Here is a 15,087-nt window from a genome sequence, read left to right as displayed (position 1 = left end):
AGCTCAACTAAACGAAATACAATTTATTATTTACATTTACAAGACTGAATACAATTAAAAAGGTGGGTTTTTACCAACCCAGTAGTCAGACTTGTCAGACCCCGAATCATATCAATATGAGCAGTAGTGCAATTTTCAAAATCCCTTAACTTCTGAGGCTTCATTCCTTGTATTGCATATTGTAGAACCTGGTGATGAATTTGGCTTCCTCTCCCGAAAGTCAAGGTTATGACTTTAAAGCAGTATATCGGAATTTGCAACAATATGATTTGTATTTTTTGCATTTTGGATGCTCTATGATTTATGCTTTTACTTTGACAAGTCTTCCCATCAGATTTTAGCGTTTCTCTTTCTTCACATTTGCACCTATAACTACCTGGTAAATTCACACACTTGTTATTGCAGCCACCGTTTCGTACTAAACATTCGTCAATGCCTATTTAGAAAAAAAACATGTGTGCTTTAACAGTTGATAAAATGTGAATAATAAATAGTTTTGTTCTTTCATAAGCCTCTTTGGAAGATGGGATATTTTTTCACAAATGTGAAAATTTTCGTCTTTTGCAGGTATGGTGTGAAGAAGTAATCAAGGGAATCAAGATTCAAGCGACATACAAAAGAATGTAATCAGACACACAAAACAAAACAAAACAAAAAAAAAAACAAACAAACAAAATGACGCAAACATAGTGCCGGAGAACGCCTAGATTTAACGAGAATGCAGAATTTGCTCCTTGCAAGAGTTAAACATTAATGTGTTCTTGGCACTAGTGATCGTATTTTGGTTATTCACGATTACCAATAGATTATCTTTTTTTATATATGTTTTCTCTATTATTTGTTGCTATGGTAAACAAAAATTTTAAATTTTGGGAAGTGTGGATTGATGTACTTATTGTGACGTTTTGTGATGTTTTGACGGGAGCGAATTCAGTGTGAATTATCAAAATGTTTTATAGTTAAACATTCGATATATCACAGCTACCTATATGATAAATCTTTTGAAATTCCAATGAAATGTGAATCATTGTTCCAAGAGAATATAAATGTGCACGATCTGCGATGCTTAGTCATCTTTCAAATGCATTTTTCATTTCTGAACGTATTTTCTAGTGTGTGTGTGTGTTTTTTGTTTTTTTGTTTTTTTGTTTTTTTTGTTTTTGTTTTTTTGTTTTTGTTTTTTCTTTTTTCTAAAATTATTTTTGTCTTTTTGTGATTAAATAAAGTTCTTGAACTAAAACTACCTTGGCAACGAGAACTGGTAAATCCTGGAGCACAGACACAGTTATTAGGACTGACACAAGTACCGCCGTTCGGACAGGTTAATGATCCGTAGCATATTGCTAAAATGTAAATTTATTATTTAAATATTTTGAAAACTTTCAAACTTGAGTGAGAAAAACTGTCGTTTACCTTCTAGGCTTTTTGATTGTATATATTCCGCCTCGTAGCCAGACAGGTACAGACAGATATATAACCATCTATGGGCCTCAATTAAAAAACATTTGAAGTTCACTTTTATTTGATGAATGCACATAGTGTGTGGTAAAAAGCTGAAAATATACAAAAAAAGGATTTTCCTAAATAATTGTCCAATCAAAATTATCATACATTCAAAATATCAAAGATATTTATCAGAATCAAAATACAGATAACAAATAATACATCACACAATATTTTAAAGAAAAGTGTTATGAAATAAACTTGAATTATCTCCCTTTATGATGCAGGGGTAAGATCAATTTTTCAAACAGGAAAGTCTCCCCCTCAAAGTATCTCAAAATATCTCAAAACTGGTTAAGGGAATGTGGGATGCATAAATAATTATGATATATCATATTTTACGTCACAATATCATTAATACTGCAAGTGGAATGAAAACAACTCAAAATACCTATCATAAACTATAAAGGCATGGCTTATCTAGGCAAAATGTAAGAAAACAACATGTGTGCCAATTGTGTAAAAAATATCATTAATTTCTCTTTTCCCATCAAAAATATGTATGCAACTATAAAATGTAAGCATTAAAGATAATAATAAGACTTACATAGTGGTCTGTCATGAAAAGATTGACTCAAAAAATCTCGATGGAAAACGCATTGGTTCAATGCTCTGACTTATGTGGTTCACATTTAATCTCAAACCCGGAAACAGGAAATGACTCAAAAATGAAAGTAAAAGTACAATATCCAAAATAGAAATCAAGCGTACCCTAGGGTCATGAAATAGGACATAGGAATAGGTTAATTATTAGAACATCTAAATATATCAAATGTTAGATATAACCAATGAAAATATAACTAAACAATAACTATTGGGACAAGGGAAAAATATCAAAATTGTAATTGAGAACATTACACTCCCCGTCTGATATGAAAATATCACTACTTAAAATTGAATGCAAAGACACAAAGAAAAATCCCAAACATATAGTTTACCTAACTATAGTTAATCATAAAAAAAAATCAAAAACCATAATACAACAAATATAAAAAATAAAGTCCATGATTCACAGTTCTCACAAAGTTCACACCTCATTATGGCTTAAAAGAAATAGTTTGTGTGATAGGTCTCACATACACACGAGGTTGACCATCTTTTATTGTCCTTAACAAAACTTTTCGAACGTGACTGTCTTTACTTGGAAACACATGCTCGACAATAGCAAGAGGCCAAAAGTTTCTATGTTGTTCATTATCTTTTAGAATCACAATGTCACCTTCTTTTATATCGATTTGAGTCTGTTGCCACTTCCTTCTAAGTTGTAATGTTTGCAAATATTGTCGTTGCCACCGAGTCCAAAATTGGTCTGCCATAATTTTAACTAGTTTCCACTGTGATGTATACACATCTCGGATGTTTAGATTGCTAAAGTTTTCAACACATGCATCTGTTTTAGTAGTTAATAGAGAATTAGGTGACAAAACATCAGGAAATCCTGCATCAGTTGAAATAGGAATCAACGGACGAGAGTTCATTATGGCTGTTGTTTCTGCCATAAATGTACTTAGAACCTCATGTGTTAGCTTCTTGTGTTTATTTTCATACAAGATTGAATCAATGATGCGACGTGCTATTCCAATGAGTCTTTCCCAGGAGCCACCCATGTGAGACGAATATGGTGTGTTCAACCTCCAAACAGTACCTTGATTGTTGAGAAAGGTCTGAACTTCTTTGTCTTCTACACATATTGTAGGGATACCAAGTTCTTTGGCGCCTCCAACAAAATTTGACCCTCTATCTGAAAAGATTTCTTTCACTTTGCCTCTAATTGAAATGAAACGTCTCAATGCGTTGATAAAGCATGAAGTACTCATATCCTCAATGACTTCTATATGAACTGCTCTACTAGAGGGACAACAAAACAAAACAGCCCATCGTTTTGAATTTGAACTGCCACCTCTTGTACGGCGCGTAACTACCTCCCAAGGTCCAAAACAGTCTATTCCAACATAAGTAAAAGGTGGACAAATTGCCAATCTTGCTTCTGGTAGATCTGACATCTTTTGAATTTTAACTTTGCCTCGAAATCTTTTGCACAAAACACATTTTGAAATTTCTGAATATACTATTCGTTTTGCTCCAATAATCCAAAATCCTTCACTTCTGATTTGACCTTCAGTTAAATGTCGACCTTGATGTCCCGGAACCCGGAACAAGGATAGGGTGTTTCTCTATAACGGAGAGAGTTGAATATTTGAGTCTACCACCTACACAAAGAATTCCATGATCATTGAAGAATGGGTCAAGCTTAAGTATCGAACTAGATTTGTGAACAGGTCTGTTCAGCTTCAAATTCTCAATTTCCTTTTCATACAATTCATTCTGAACTTGTTTGAGGATGAACATTTCTGTTTGTTTCCTAAAATTTGGATCGTTTTTACTTACAACCACTTTTTGACCATTCCGTTTTGATTTCCATAATTGTATGAACTGTCTCAGATGTGATATTGCGCGTACAAGCGATTTCCATGACGAAAACTTGGAAAAACGATGACTTCCAATTGCTAAGTTTTGCATACTGACTTTCAACGCAACTACTTCCGGACGGATATTTTTATCCTGATTTGGTTCAATTAAGGGATAGGTTTCTGTTTGTGAATCACTACAGTTTTCAGAGAGTAACCATGCAGGACCTTTAGTCCATCTTTCAACGAGAGTCAATTTTGCTGTGTTTGAAAATCTTGTACCGATATCAGCGGTGTTCTTTTCTGATGCAACATAGGACCATTGTGACGGTTTTGAGACTTTATGTATTTTTTCAACACGATTTGAAACATAAGTGAAGAATCTTCGAGTTGTATTGCAAATATAACCTAAAGTTATTTGGCTATCTGTGTAGTAGTGAAATACATCATGAGATAGATTCATATGATCACAAATAGCTTCTCCTAGCTCAGTAGCAAGTACAGCACTACATAGTTCCAATCTGGGTATTGTGTGACCCTTTACTGGTGCAAGTTTTGACTTTCCCATAATGAAACCTAAAAAAGCAGTACTATCATTGTCAATTGCTTTCAGATAGGCAACTGCAGATATTGCTTGTTCACTCGCGTCACAAAAGATGTGGATTTCAGGATTGTGTACAGACGATATTGAAATAGGAACGATCATGCGTGGGATTTTAAAGCTATCTAACGATTTAAGTGATGCAAGCCACAAGTTCCATTTTTCCTCATGATCAGGACTTAGAGGTTCATCCCAATCAGTGCCAGGGGGAATAACTTGACGGAGGAGAATCTTTCCACTAATAGTAACAGGTGCAATGAAACCTAATGGATCAAACAAACTATTGTTTGTTGATAGCATGCTTCGACGGGTAGCTGGTCTGTCAGTGATATGGTGTTGAAACACAAAACTGTCAGATTGAAGGTTCCAAGATAGTCCTAAACTTTGATGAATAGGTAACATGTCATGACACAGATCTAGATTTTTAAGCTCTTTACCAAGATCATCATTTGGGAAGGCTTTCATAACTTCTACACTGTTAGATACGATTTTATGAAATCGGATCTGTCCATTTTGCTTCAATCCGTCCTGCGTTTTTTTCACAAGATCAATTGCATATTTGGCATTTGTAACAGAGGTTAGACCGTCATCAACATAAAAATCATTCGAAACAAAGTTTTTGACGTCATTCTCAGAATTGGAAGCGGCAAGTCGTAAACCATAAGTTGCTATAGCAGGAGAAGGTGTATTGCCAAATACATGAGACGTCATTCGGTACTCAATGAGTGGTTGATTGAAATCATTGTTCTGGTACCAAAAGAATCTCAAATAGTCTCTATGATTCTCTATTACACGGAAACGATAAAACATTTGTTCAATATCGCCAGTTATGGCTACTTCATTCAAACGAAAACGCGAAAGAATACCAATCAAGCTATTGGTAAGATCAGGTCCTGTCATTAAAAGACTGTTTAGTGATACACCCTCATAAACAGCTGATGAATCAAATACACCTCGGATTTCATTCGGTTTCTTTGGGTGGTACACCCCAAATAAAGGAAAATACCAACATTCTCCAGCAAAGGTAGTTGGTGCTGTTTCTGCTGCACCGCTCTTTAATACTTTATCCATAAAGGTCATGAACTGATCACGCTTCAAAGGATTTTTATGCAAGTTTCTATCAAGTATCAGTGCTCTTTTGTGGGCTTGTTGGCGATTGTTAGGTACAGGTTGTTTAGGTTGTTTGAACGGTAGTGGTGCTGTCCAGAAACCTGTTTCATCCTTAACAAAACTACTTTTCATCAGAGAAACAAATTGCTTATCTTCTACAGAAAGATCAATTTTGTTGTCATGTGGAGTTTTTGCAAATATTTCATCCTGAATATCAAGTTTAGGTTGACTGATTTCAAAGTTGTACTCACATAGTGGAAATGTTGTATGCCTACCATTGCTGAGAACATTTGTCTTACGAACATTAATAGAAGATGGTGCATGTACCTTACCAAGACAGACTTCTCCAATGACAACCCAACCAAGTGGGAGTTTCTGTGCAAAAGGTTGACTTTTACCTCCAAGGATTTGATCTTGAACATGGTGGATCTCAGGAATGTCACGCCCTATAAGAAGTTCAACTTTGACATTAGTATCTAGTTCAGGTAAGTATTGAGCTATTCTACTGAGATGTGAGTGTGCTGAGGCAACGTCAGCTGTTGCTATTTCAGGTAAGTCATTAGGAATACATTCAATTACGTCAGGTAGATCAAAAGAGCATTTGTTGCTTACTGATTTGACAACTAACCCGTTGACAAGCCTACCAGTTAAGGTGGATTTACCGGAACATGAAGACATATTAAATGTTTCTGATGTACCTACAACACCAAGTTTATCTAATAGATTAGGCGACGCAAGAGATTTATTGCTCTGGTCATCTATGGCAGCGTATACTCTAACAGAGTTTTCGGGTGCGGTAACGCAATAAACATCTACGAGAACCGTTTTTCCACATGAACGTCCACCAAAAAGATTTCCGCATAATGTAGTACATTTTGTAGAAACAATGTCTTTGACTGACTCCCCGCCATGATTGTTTGAAGTTTCATTGTGTGAATTCAATGACTTATCTATATGCAGTGCAGTGGGGTGACGTGTATTTCCACAAATCTGACATTTAACAGAAACCGTACAGTTTACAGCTACATGTTCACTCGGTTGGCAGCATTTGAAGCAAATGTTCTTTTCACGAAGAAATTTCTTACGGTCTTGAAAGGTAAGCTTTCTAAAGCTGCGACAATCATTTAAAGAATGACCCGCTTTATGTAACGGACAGCGTACTAAACTACTTGGGGTAACGTCTAATCTTCTAGAAACAAGAGAAGTACGAGGTTTGGTAGTGCCTACTTGATTAGTGCTGGTGTATGCAAAAGCTGGATCATTTCGAATATTACAGGTATCTCTAATGAAGCTGACAAAAACACTGAACGGAGGGAATATAACAGAATGTGATTTTTTGTAAGCTGAAGCAACAGTTGTCCATTTCTCTTGCAAAAAGTGTGGCAGTTTAGAAATAATAGGAATAACACCAGATGATGAGTTGTAATAACTGAGCAAAGTAGCGTATTGTGGATTTAACATCGCTGATTCTATCTCCGTAAGAATGTCTAACAAATCATAGAGTTTTACATGTTCTTTAACAGTGATTGACGGAAACGAGTTAAGCTTTCGTTTTAGGGCACTTTCTATCATTTCGGGTCTTCCGTATCGTTCAAACAAACGTTCATAAATTCGCTGAAGTCCTTTAACAGGATCATGAGTATTGGCAACACGGATACTTGATGCGAATTTCGAAGATTCAGACCCTAACCACTTTACAAGATCTATTTCTTCAAATGGAGAAACGCCTAATTCTCGGGTAATACTTTGAAATGAAGCTCGCCAAGATTCATATGACTCAGGTTTATCGTCAAATTTCACAAATCTCGACAGCAGAAAGTCTTTTCTGAAAATAAGTTTTGAAATATCGGACATGGCATTATTTGTAGTCTGACTTTGTGGTATTTTACTGTTTTGTACGCTATTCAAGAATGGCAACTGTTTCTGTTGAGAATCCATTTCTACAGTGTTTGTTTTTGGTAACTTGAGATTTTGCACATATTCATACGTGTCTTTTTGTTTTGTATCACCAAGATTGGAGAATACATCTTTTTGTTCCTCATCACCTTGTTCTAGAATGCGTGCTTCTGTTTCGGCTGCTGCTACTTTACTTTCCTGTTTTATTACAATGATATCCGCCTCTAAGGCTGCTTTTTGCTTCAAGAGTTCGCTTTCTTTTTTAATGTATTCTAAGCGTACCTTTTCGGATCCAGCCCTTGCTCTTTTATGACTTGCTGTAGTACCCGAGGATGATCCACTAATTTCTGACATGCTCTCTACCATATCTAACTTCTTATTCTTGATTTCTAAAATTACTTTTCGAAAAGTTTCATTACATCTTTGAAAATTGTCATTATGATCAACCAAATACTGCTGAGATTCACTAGTGTTTGTTCTTTGAAGGAAACCTTTATATTCCTCTGATCTTCTACAAAAGTTTTTGTACAATGTTTCAAGATCTTTTTGAAATTGTCTTATATTGTCTATTGCATCTAATGATGGCACTTTCAGAATCAAATTTTCGATTTCGTTCCATAAACTGTCACATTTACCTTCAAAGTCTTCTCTCTGTTCTTCGAACATGGCTTTACCTTTGGCAGTTTTTCTGCGTAGTCTCTTCTCTGACATAAATCCGGTATCTTTTTACTATTCCGCCTCGTAGCCAGACAGGTACAGACAGATAGATAACCATCTATGGGCCTCAATCAAAAAAACATTTGAAGTTCACTTTTATTTGATGAATGCACATAGTGTGTGGTAAAAAGCTGAAAATATACAAAAAAGGATTTTCCTAAATAATTGTCCAATCAAAATTATCATACATTCAAAATATCAAAGACATTTATCAGAATCAAAATACAGATAACAAATAATACATCACACAATATTTTAAAGAAAAGTGTTATGAAATAAACTTGAATTATCTCCCTTTATGATGCAGGGGTAAGATCAATTTTTCAAACAGGAAAGTCTCCCCCTCAAAGTATCTCAAAATATCTCAAAACTGGTGAAGGGAATGTGGGATGCATAAATAATTATGATATATCATATTTTACGTCACAATATCATTAATACTGCAAGTGGAATGAAAACAACTCAAAATACCTATCATAAACTATAAAGGCATGGCTTATCTAGGCAAAATGTAAGAAAACAACATGTGTGCCAATTGTGTAAAAAATATCATTAATTTCTCTTTTCCCATCAAAAATATGTATGCAACTATAAAATATAAGCATTAAAGATAATAATAAGACTTACATAGTGGTCTGTCATGAAAAGATTGACTCAAAAAATCTCGATGGAAAACGCATTGGTTCAATGCTCTGACTTATGTGGTTCACATGTAATCTCAAACCCGGAAACAGGAAATGACTCAAAAATGAAAGTAAAAGTACAATATCCAAAATAGAAATCAAGCGTACCCTAGGGTCATGAAATAGGACATAGGAATAGGTTAATTATTAGAACATCTAAATATATCAAATGTTAGATATAACCAATGAAAATATAACTAAACAATACCTATTGGGACAAGGGAAAAATATCAAAATTGTAATTGAGAACATTACAGAGATACTTCCCTGTGCTTCAAAATAAAAAAAAAATATGTCGAAGCCACGAATTTAAAAACGATTAAGGACGATCCTTTCGAGTCATGATTTGATAACGGACAGAAGCATTATTTCTAATGTGAGGTGAACAATGAGATGTAACAAGCAATAGCTTTCCCAAAAAGCTAGCTGTCTCTTAGCTTTAACTGTACTTTAAGATACTTAGTATATTGACTTTTACGAGATTTCCGTTGGTTACATGCTTGCTATGTAATTGAAGATGAAAATGGTATTGTAGTTGTCAAAAACCAAAATTAAATTGATCCAGTGAAGAAATGAATGAATTAATGAAGCAGTAACAAAAGACAGCTTTTTTTTTCTTTTATTATGGTAGATACTTGGATAACTGTTAAAGTCGCAACTATAAATGCTCAATGAGAATTGGTAATCTCCTGAACGAAATTCCTCCTAGTGAAAGTAGTAATTAAAGTGAATATTCAACTCTACAGGTTACTTACTAAACAAATATGTTGGATTAATTGTGTTAATGTGAAGATACAAACGTTTATATCAGCAGATATGATGATTGGAAATCTAAATTATTATTTTTGTTCTAGAATTATATCTAGTTTAATGTGTCCATCATTATTCGATTGTAAAACGACGTTTGGTTGGGATTATGTAGGAGAATTTTGAAAATCCACGAGATATGCTTGTGATAAATGTGGAACATAACTGTCAAATTCTAATTATATATTTGCGTTGGAATAATATTTTTTCATGCCTGTCATTTATATGGTGTCGTTTAATTCGGTAAAATTTCGTTTAAACCCAGAAGTATAGGACTTTGACCAAAGAGAAATATTGACCAAAACGTTAAAGTCTAATTATTTTACTCTCATGATATTTGAGAATAAGTTGATTTTCATGGGCATCTTCATATGGAGACTTTCCTTTTTGTAAAGTTTCGTTAAATGTGTGCAGCAGTAAAGGATGGTTTATGAGAAGTGTGAAAAGCGCGCGAAATGAAGCTTTATCGTGTATTTTCGGTAGATTCCGCATATTTCCGTAACACGTTTAATTCTATATTTTTTCTTCGAAAGTATTTCTAACACACGCAAGATAGTATCGAATCTAAGTTATTCTAAATAATATTCATCTCTTAAGAACATTATTTTTATTTTCTGTCTTCTTATCTTTTCTTTTGCCCGGGTTTACCCAGTTTAAGAGCCGCAATCCCGTGCCGAGTGCGGATGCTCATCCTCATTTCAGCCAAACGAGCGACTTGTCCAATCACCAACGGTTACCTTTTTTTTCTTGACTGTTACCCATGTAAAGCGACTGCTGGTTCCCCGTGTTTAGCTTTCAATTATTTATCCCGTCTTGCATGACGGGAATCATGTTTGTATCTTGGCAATGTGACTCAATTCTTTGCTTAAATATAGAAATGAAAAGAATGAATTGTAAGAATGAAGATGCTTAAAATTCCAGAAAATTTAATGATTTGATTGCATTTCTTTATTATCAAATGCTGCAGGCGCGGATTCATGGACGGGCGTGCCGGACGTACGCCGCCCTAGAATTGAAAAAAAAACACATTTTTTCACAAATTGTACTCGCTATTTTTTTTTTTTTTTTATTCTGTTAACGCACATACCCCCCCCCCCCAACCTGAGATCCTGTTTCCGCCCCTTTGCTGTGTAGTGTCTCCTCGGAGCGTTATACATGTACCTACGAATCTAATTTACCAAGGTTACGTTGTTAATTTTGTTTTTCTTTTTTTCTATTAACCAACTATCTGTATACGATATAGATTTTGATTAACCAAACACACCATTTTACAACTCGCCTTTCTAGAACATAATATTGCTAGAATAGGATTTCATAAGATTTTTGTTTTGTACGGGCGCTATAATCTGAAACAACCATCCAATATGTAAGACAAATGAATAAGATTTTGTTTAAATACACAGACGAATTTTTGATAGTTGGTGCAGCTAAATCAGTAAACGCATTCAAGTCAATGTTTTAAAAAGGACGAGAAGTGGAACCCAAACAAATTTATTTGACATTCCCTGGTCCTTGTTATATCGCACAACTATATGTTTTTTTCTAGTTAATAAGTTGTTGTATTAATTAAAATATGCGTGGAGACCATGACGATGAGGAGTATATAGAAGACATCGGCCTATATACAGGAATGCCGTACCACTTAAACGACTAATCCATACATGTGATACAGTTCGAAACTAGACATACCGCGAAAATCAGAAATTTTAGTCAGGAGTTCAGACCTGAGAATGGGAAGCTTTTAACCCGACTTTTTTCAGTTATATTCCTGTATTCTGATTGAAAATGTTACTTCTCGTTTGTGTCTGTTCCATTTAAAGTCATTCGTATTTATGGGTTTTGTGCTTCTGTTTGGCGGTGTATGATCTTGCCTTTTACACGATAACGGCCTTCACATGATCGCGGTATCTTAATATATACTGACTTAATGACTTATTTGTGTAATAATGTTTTAGAAAGTTGGTTCGAGGACCAGACTAGCCCATTTAGAGCTAAAAGTACAGTTAAAACGATTTTATAGCACGACTCCATCGATTTAAGTCACAGTGTAACACTATGAAAGAAAAAAATGAGGCATTCCCTGTTGTAACGATAAATGTACTTGGAAGAACCTAATTGTTGTTGTTTTGTTTTGTTTTTGTTTCGTTTTTTTTCGGATACATGTAGGCCACTCAATTATTGACCAGTATGCTGTTTCTGAAATGAACATTACAAATTTTAGAATTTCATCATACATGTATAACCCTCTCTCACAATATGGCAGCGTTTCACAATCTGCCATATCATATTGACGCAACAAATTTTGGTAGGCAAAATTTGACGAGGTTCATATCAACACATACCAACTTTCGAAAACTGTTTGGTTTTGATATTTTGTCTTTTTCTTAATTCAGAATCATCATGCTTCTTTTTGACAGGGAAAAACTAAAAGAACATTGAACTAATCACAATTATCTCTTTGTTAACAAAACCGGAAATTTGTTCAAAGTATTCAATTTTGACAAACCCTGTACGTGTGCCCTGGAGAAACCAGATGTGACTTCGAGGGACTATTACCTTGAAACATGTATCATTATGTTTAGACTTATTTATCATATTAAAAAACATATTTATCAATTAATTTGCGCATTTTTACATCAAGTCAAAACAATAAAAGAAGATGTGACATATAGCAAATTAAACGCAGGTTTCCGAAACACGAATAAAAGTCTAAAATTGATCTGAAATCTTTTAATAATAATTGAATTATTGTAAAGGCTTAAATAAAGGAAGTAATGCTTATGTGAATCAAATTATGGATGCAGTTATCAGTGCTCATAATGTGCTCTAAGAGTTGGGTAAAATTATAAATAAGAGGTCTTCATAATATTACAAAGAGAAAAATGTTTCATTTAAGCTGTTAACTAAAAACTTTTACTTTGTATCAAAAAAAGTATTTTAACAGTAGCAAACTTTTCAATGTTATACGCGTCCGACATCTCATCTTAACTATACGTTTGTTGTGTTGTTTTTTTTTTTATATATATGTTAATCAGTTGTGTCCACGTTGAGACATCACATTGTTTGAAGTTTGGTTCCAGATCGACAGGTTAATTCGATAAAGATATAAGTTGACTTCTTTTAATGTCAATCTTAATCTAGAGAGAATATATATGTAGTTTTGTATGATCTTTGAACAGAAAAAGAAAGAATGCATAGCTCTTGATGATTCTTCCGCGTAAATTTTCCAAGTAATATAATCATGTTTGATAATTATAATATGACATTATAAACAAATAATATCAAGCTTTACAGTTTGGAAATCTATCTAAAAGGGAAATCAGGGGAACCAGGATTCGAATGGTAGTCAAAAATAGTTTGATTCTGTTTACATTTCAATCTTATATTGTAATTTAAGAATTATCATATTATTTGGACTAGTTACTATATAATTTATTTTCTTAAAAAAAAGTTGATGACAAAAACTTACCCATTAATTTAAAGAGTTTCGTTTCTAAAGCTTTTTTCGGTCAAATAACGTTACTTCCTGATGTATCACATTCCTACCCAGTAATGTTTGGAAGCTCATGCAATTCCGTGTTCGTTCATTCTCAACGGTGCTTACTAAATTGTGTTTTTTTAATAAAATAAGTAGCATTGCTAAACATTATCTTAGGAACTGTAATCGATGAAAGAGCAAGCTGAAAGTAAATCATGTACGAAAGACCGGTAGTGTCATTACTTCTTTCACATTTCCCAATTGATGCGAGACATTTCTCACTTCCAACTTGATATTTCGTAGTTCCATGTGGGAAATGTGAAGTTGAAACGGCGAAATGTCAATTTGGAAGGGAGAAATGTCTCGCATCAATTAGGAAATATGAAAGAAGTAATGACACTACCGGTCTTTAGTACAGACGAAAATGTGACAGAAGTCGTACAAAGGTATCACTACCGTTCTTTCGTAATGATAACATTCTGAACATTTTTAACATTGACAGTTTGCGTTGGACAATGGGGAAGTAGAACAGGCTGGAACAATATTGATCCTAGCTGGACAGCACTAAAGTTCTTCCGCAGTGCATGTGCGCATAATTGATGAACTCACATCATTATGAATACTTTACTTTTTAACAATGCGTAACACAATTATATATGCTAGAATAATGTAGCCGTTAAAGGCAACACAAAAAATCGACACAAGTATGACCAGTATTAGCCTATGATTTCAAACATGCAACAGAAACGATTTATTTGACAAAAAAAATGTTGGTTGCAAAAACAATGTACCTCTTGATTCAATCATGTTTGTGGTATATCATTAGAGAGATCGATTACTTAGTATTTTTATATTACACCCGTTTTCAGCACATTTTCTGTCATAAATTGTCTTCGGGACTAGTTCCCCGATATCGCATATATTTAAACAGAAAGCAGAAAAAAAGGATTTGATGTGCAAATGCTGTGTAATAATATATGCATCTTTTTTAAATTAAATTTGTGAAATCAATATTTTATCAGCTAAAGCATGACCTCATCATAAACAATGGTCAAGGACAACCTAACCTTATCTTTAATATTATGAATATTTAGCCGCTATAATTTCGCGTTTCTTTTCTTTCCCTTGTCGTTATATGTCATGTTTACTTTTGTCATGCATCTTTTTTCGTACTGTTTGTGTCTCTAGCTTAAAGAGAACTACATTGATAACTTAATGTCTTTACAAACACTACATGCGATAAATCTTATGTCATGTTTTGTTATATCTAAGTAACACTGCCTGATTACAGGAATGTTCAATATCTTGTCAAATAAATACCCGATTGCATGCACATAAATGTAATAGCCATCATTTAAAAAAAATCACTGATTGGAATATTTGTCAGTTATTTATACATGTACATGTTTAGGCTTGTTATATTTGAAAAATGTCGGGGATAATATTCCTGTAGGTGTTTCGATTATTTGTTTTAATAAGGTAGTTTTAGTATTGTAATACATATCGTAAGATTAGACTATATTTTTGTATAACATTACATTTTTTACTGTAAATTGGCAATGTATAATACTTTTTAAATCTATAGCACAAATAATAGTGTGTGATATTTATAGGAAACGAACCCATTGTACGTGAATGTAGTTAACTCTGCGAGATGTTTTTGTACTGTGTTATATGTTTCGTCACCCTTTGATGCAATAAGTCAAAAAATGGAGTTAACTTTTTATTAGATTATGTTCAAATACAATATAAATGTTACTTGCTCTAATGTTAAAAATTGCTCTCTCTCTCTCTCTCTCTCTCTCTCTCTCTCTCTCTCTCTCTCTCTCTGATCTTATTCTCATTCCCAAAACTAGTAACACCTTACACAATATTACGCCGTCC

General features: G+C 33.9%; 2 protein-coding genes across 2 annotated transcripts; both read right to left on the bottom strand.

Annotated features, from left to right (window-relative positions):
• Positions 1-1,441: 1,441 nt before the first annotated feature.
• Positions 1,442-3,972, bottom strand: LOC148607361 (uncharacterized). Its single transcript, XM_088545127.1, has 2 exons — positions 2,051-3,972; positions 1,442-1,553 (listed from the first exon to the last, which is right to left on the bottom strand). The coding sequence occupies exon 1, from the start codon at positions 3,504-3,506 to the stop codon at positions 2,541-2,543; it is 966 nt and encodes a 321-aa protein (XP_088401253.1). The 5' UTR covers positions 3,507-3,972; the 3' UTR covers positions 1,442-1,553; positions 2,051-2,540.
• LOC148607360 (uncharacterized) lies at positions 3,622-9,335 on the bottom strand. Its single transcript, XM_088543528.1, has 2 exons — positions 8,863-9,335; positions 3,622-8,366 (listed from the first exon to the last, which is right to left on the bottom strand). The coding sequence occupies exon 2, from the start codon at positions 8,227-8,229 to the stop codon at positions 3,622-3,624; it is 4,608 nt and encodes a 1,535-aa protein (XP_088399654.1). The 5' UTR covers positions 8,230-8,366; positions 8,863-9,335.
• Positions 9,336-15,087: the final 5,752 nt, after the last annotated feature.

The sequence above is a fragment of the Perna viridis genome, chromosome 9 (assembly GCF_037379345.1).
Source record: "Perna viridis isolate PV_CMFRI_1.1 ecotype Kerala chromosome 9, ASM3737934v1, whole genome shotgun sequence".
Classification (NCBI taxonomy): Eukaryota; Metazoa; Mollusca; class Bivalvia; order Mytilida; family Mytilidae; genus Perna; species Perna viridis.
The sequence above is the reverse complement of the archived record's forward strand: the minus strand, read 5'-3'. Positions and strand labels throughout refer to the sequence as shown.

What these genes read in the sequence shown, in the direction of transcription:
- LOC148607361 (XM_088545127.1), bottom strand. Translation starts at nt 3,506, where the DNA reads ATGTCAGATCTACCAGAAGCAAGATTGGCAATTTGTCCACCTTTTACT.
- LOC148607360 (XM_088543528.1), bottom strand. Translation starts at nt 8,229, where the DNA reads ATGTCAGAGAAGAGACTACGCAGAAAAACTGCCAAAGGTAAAGCCATG.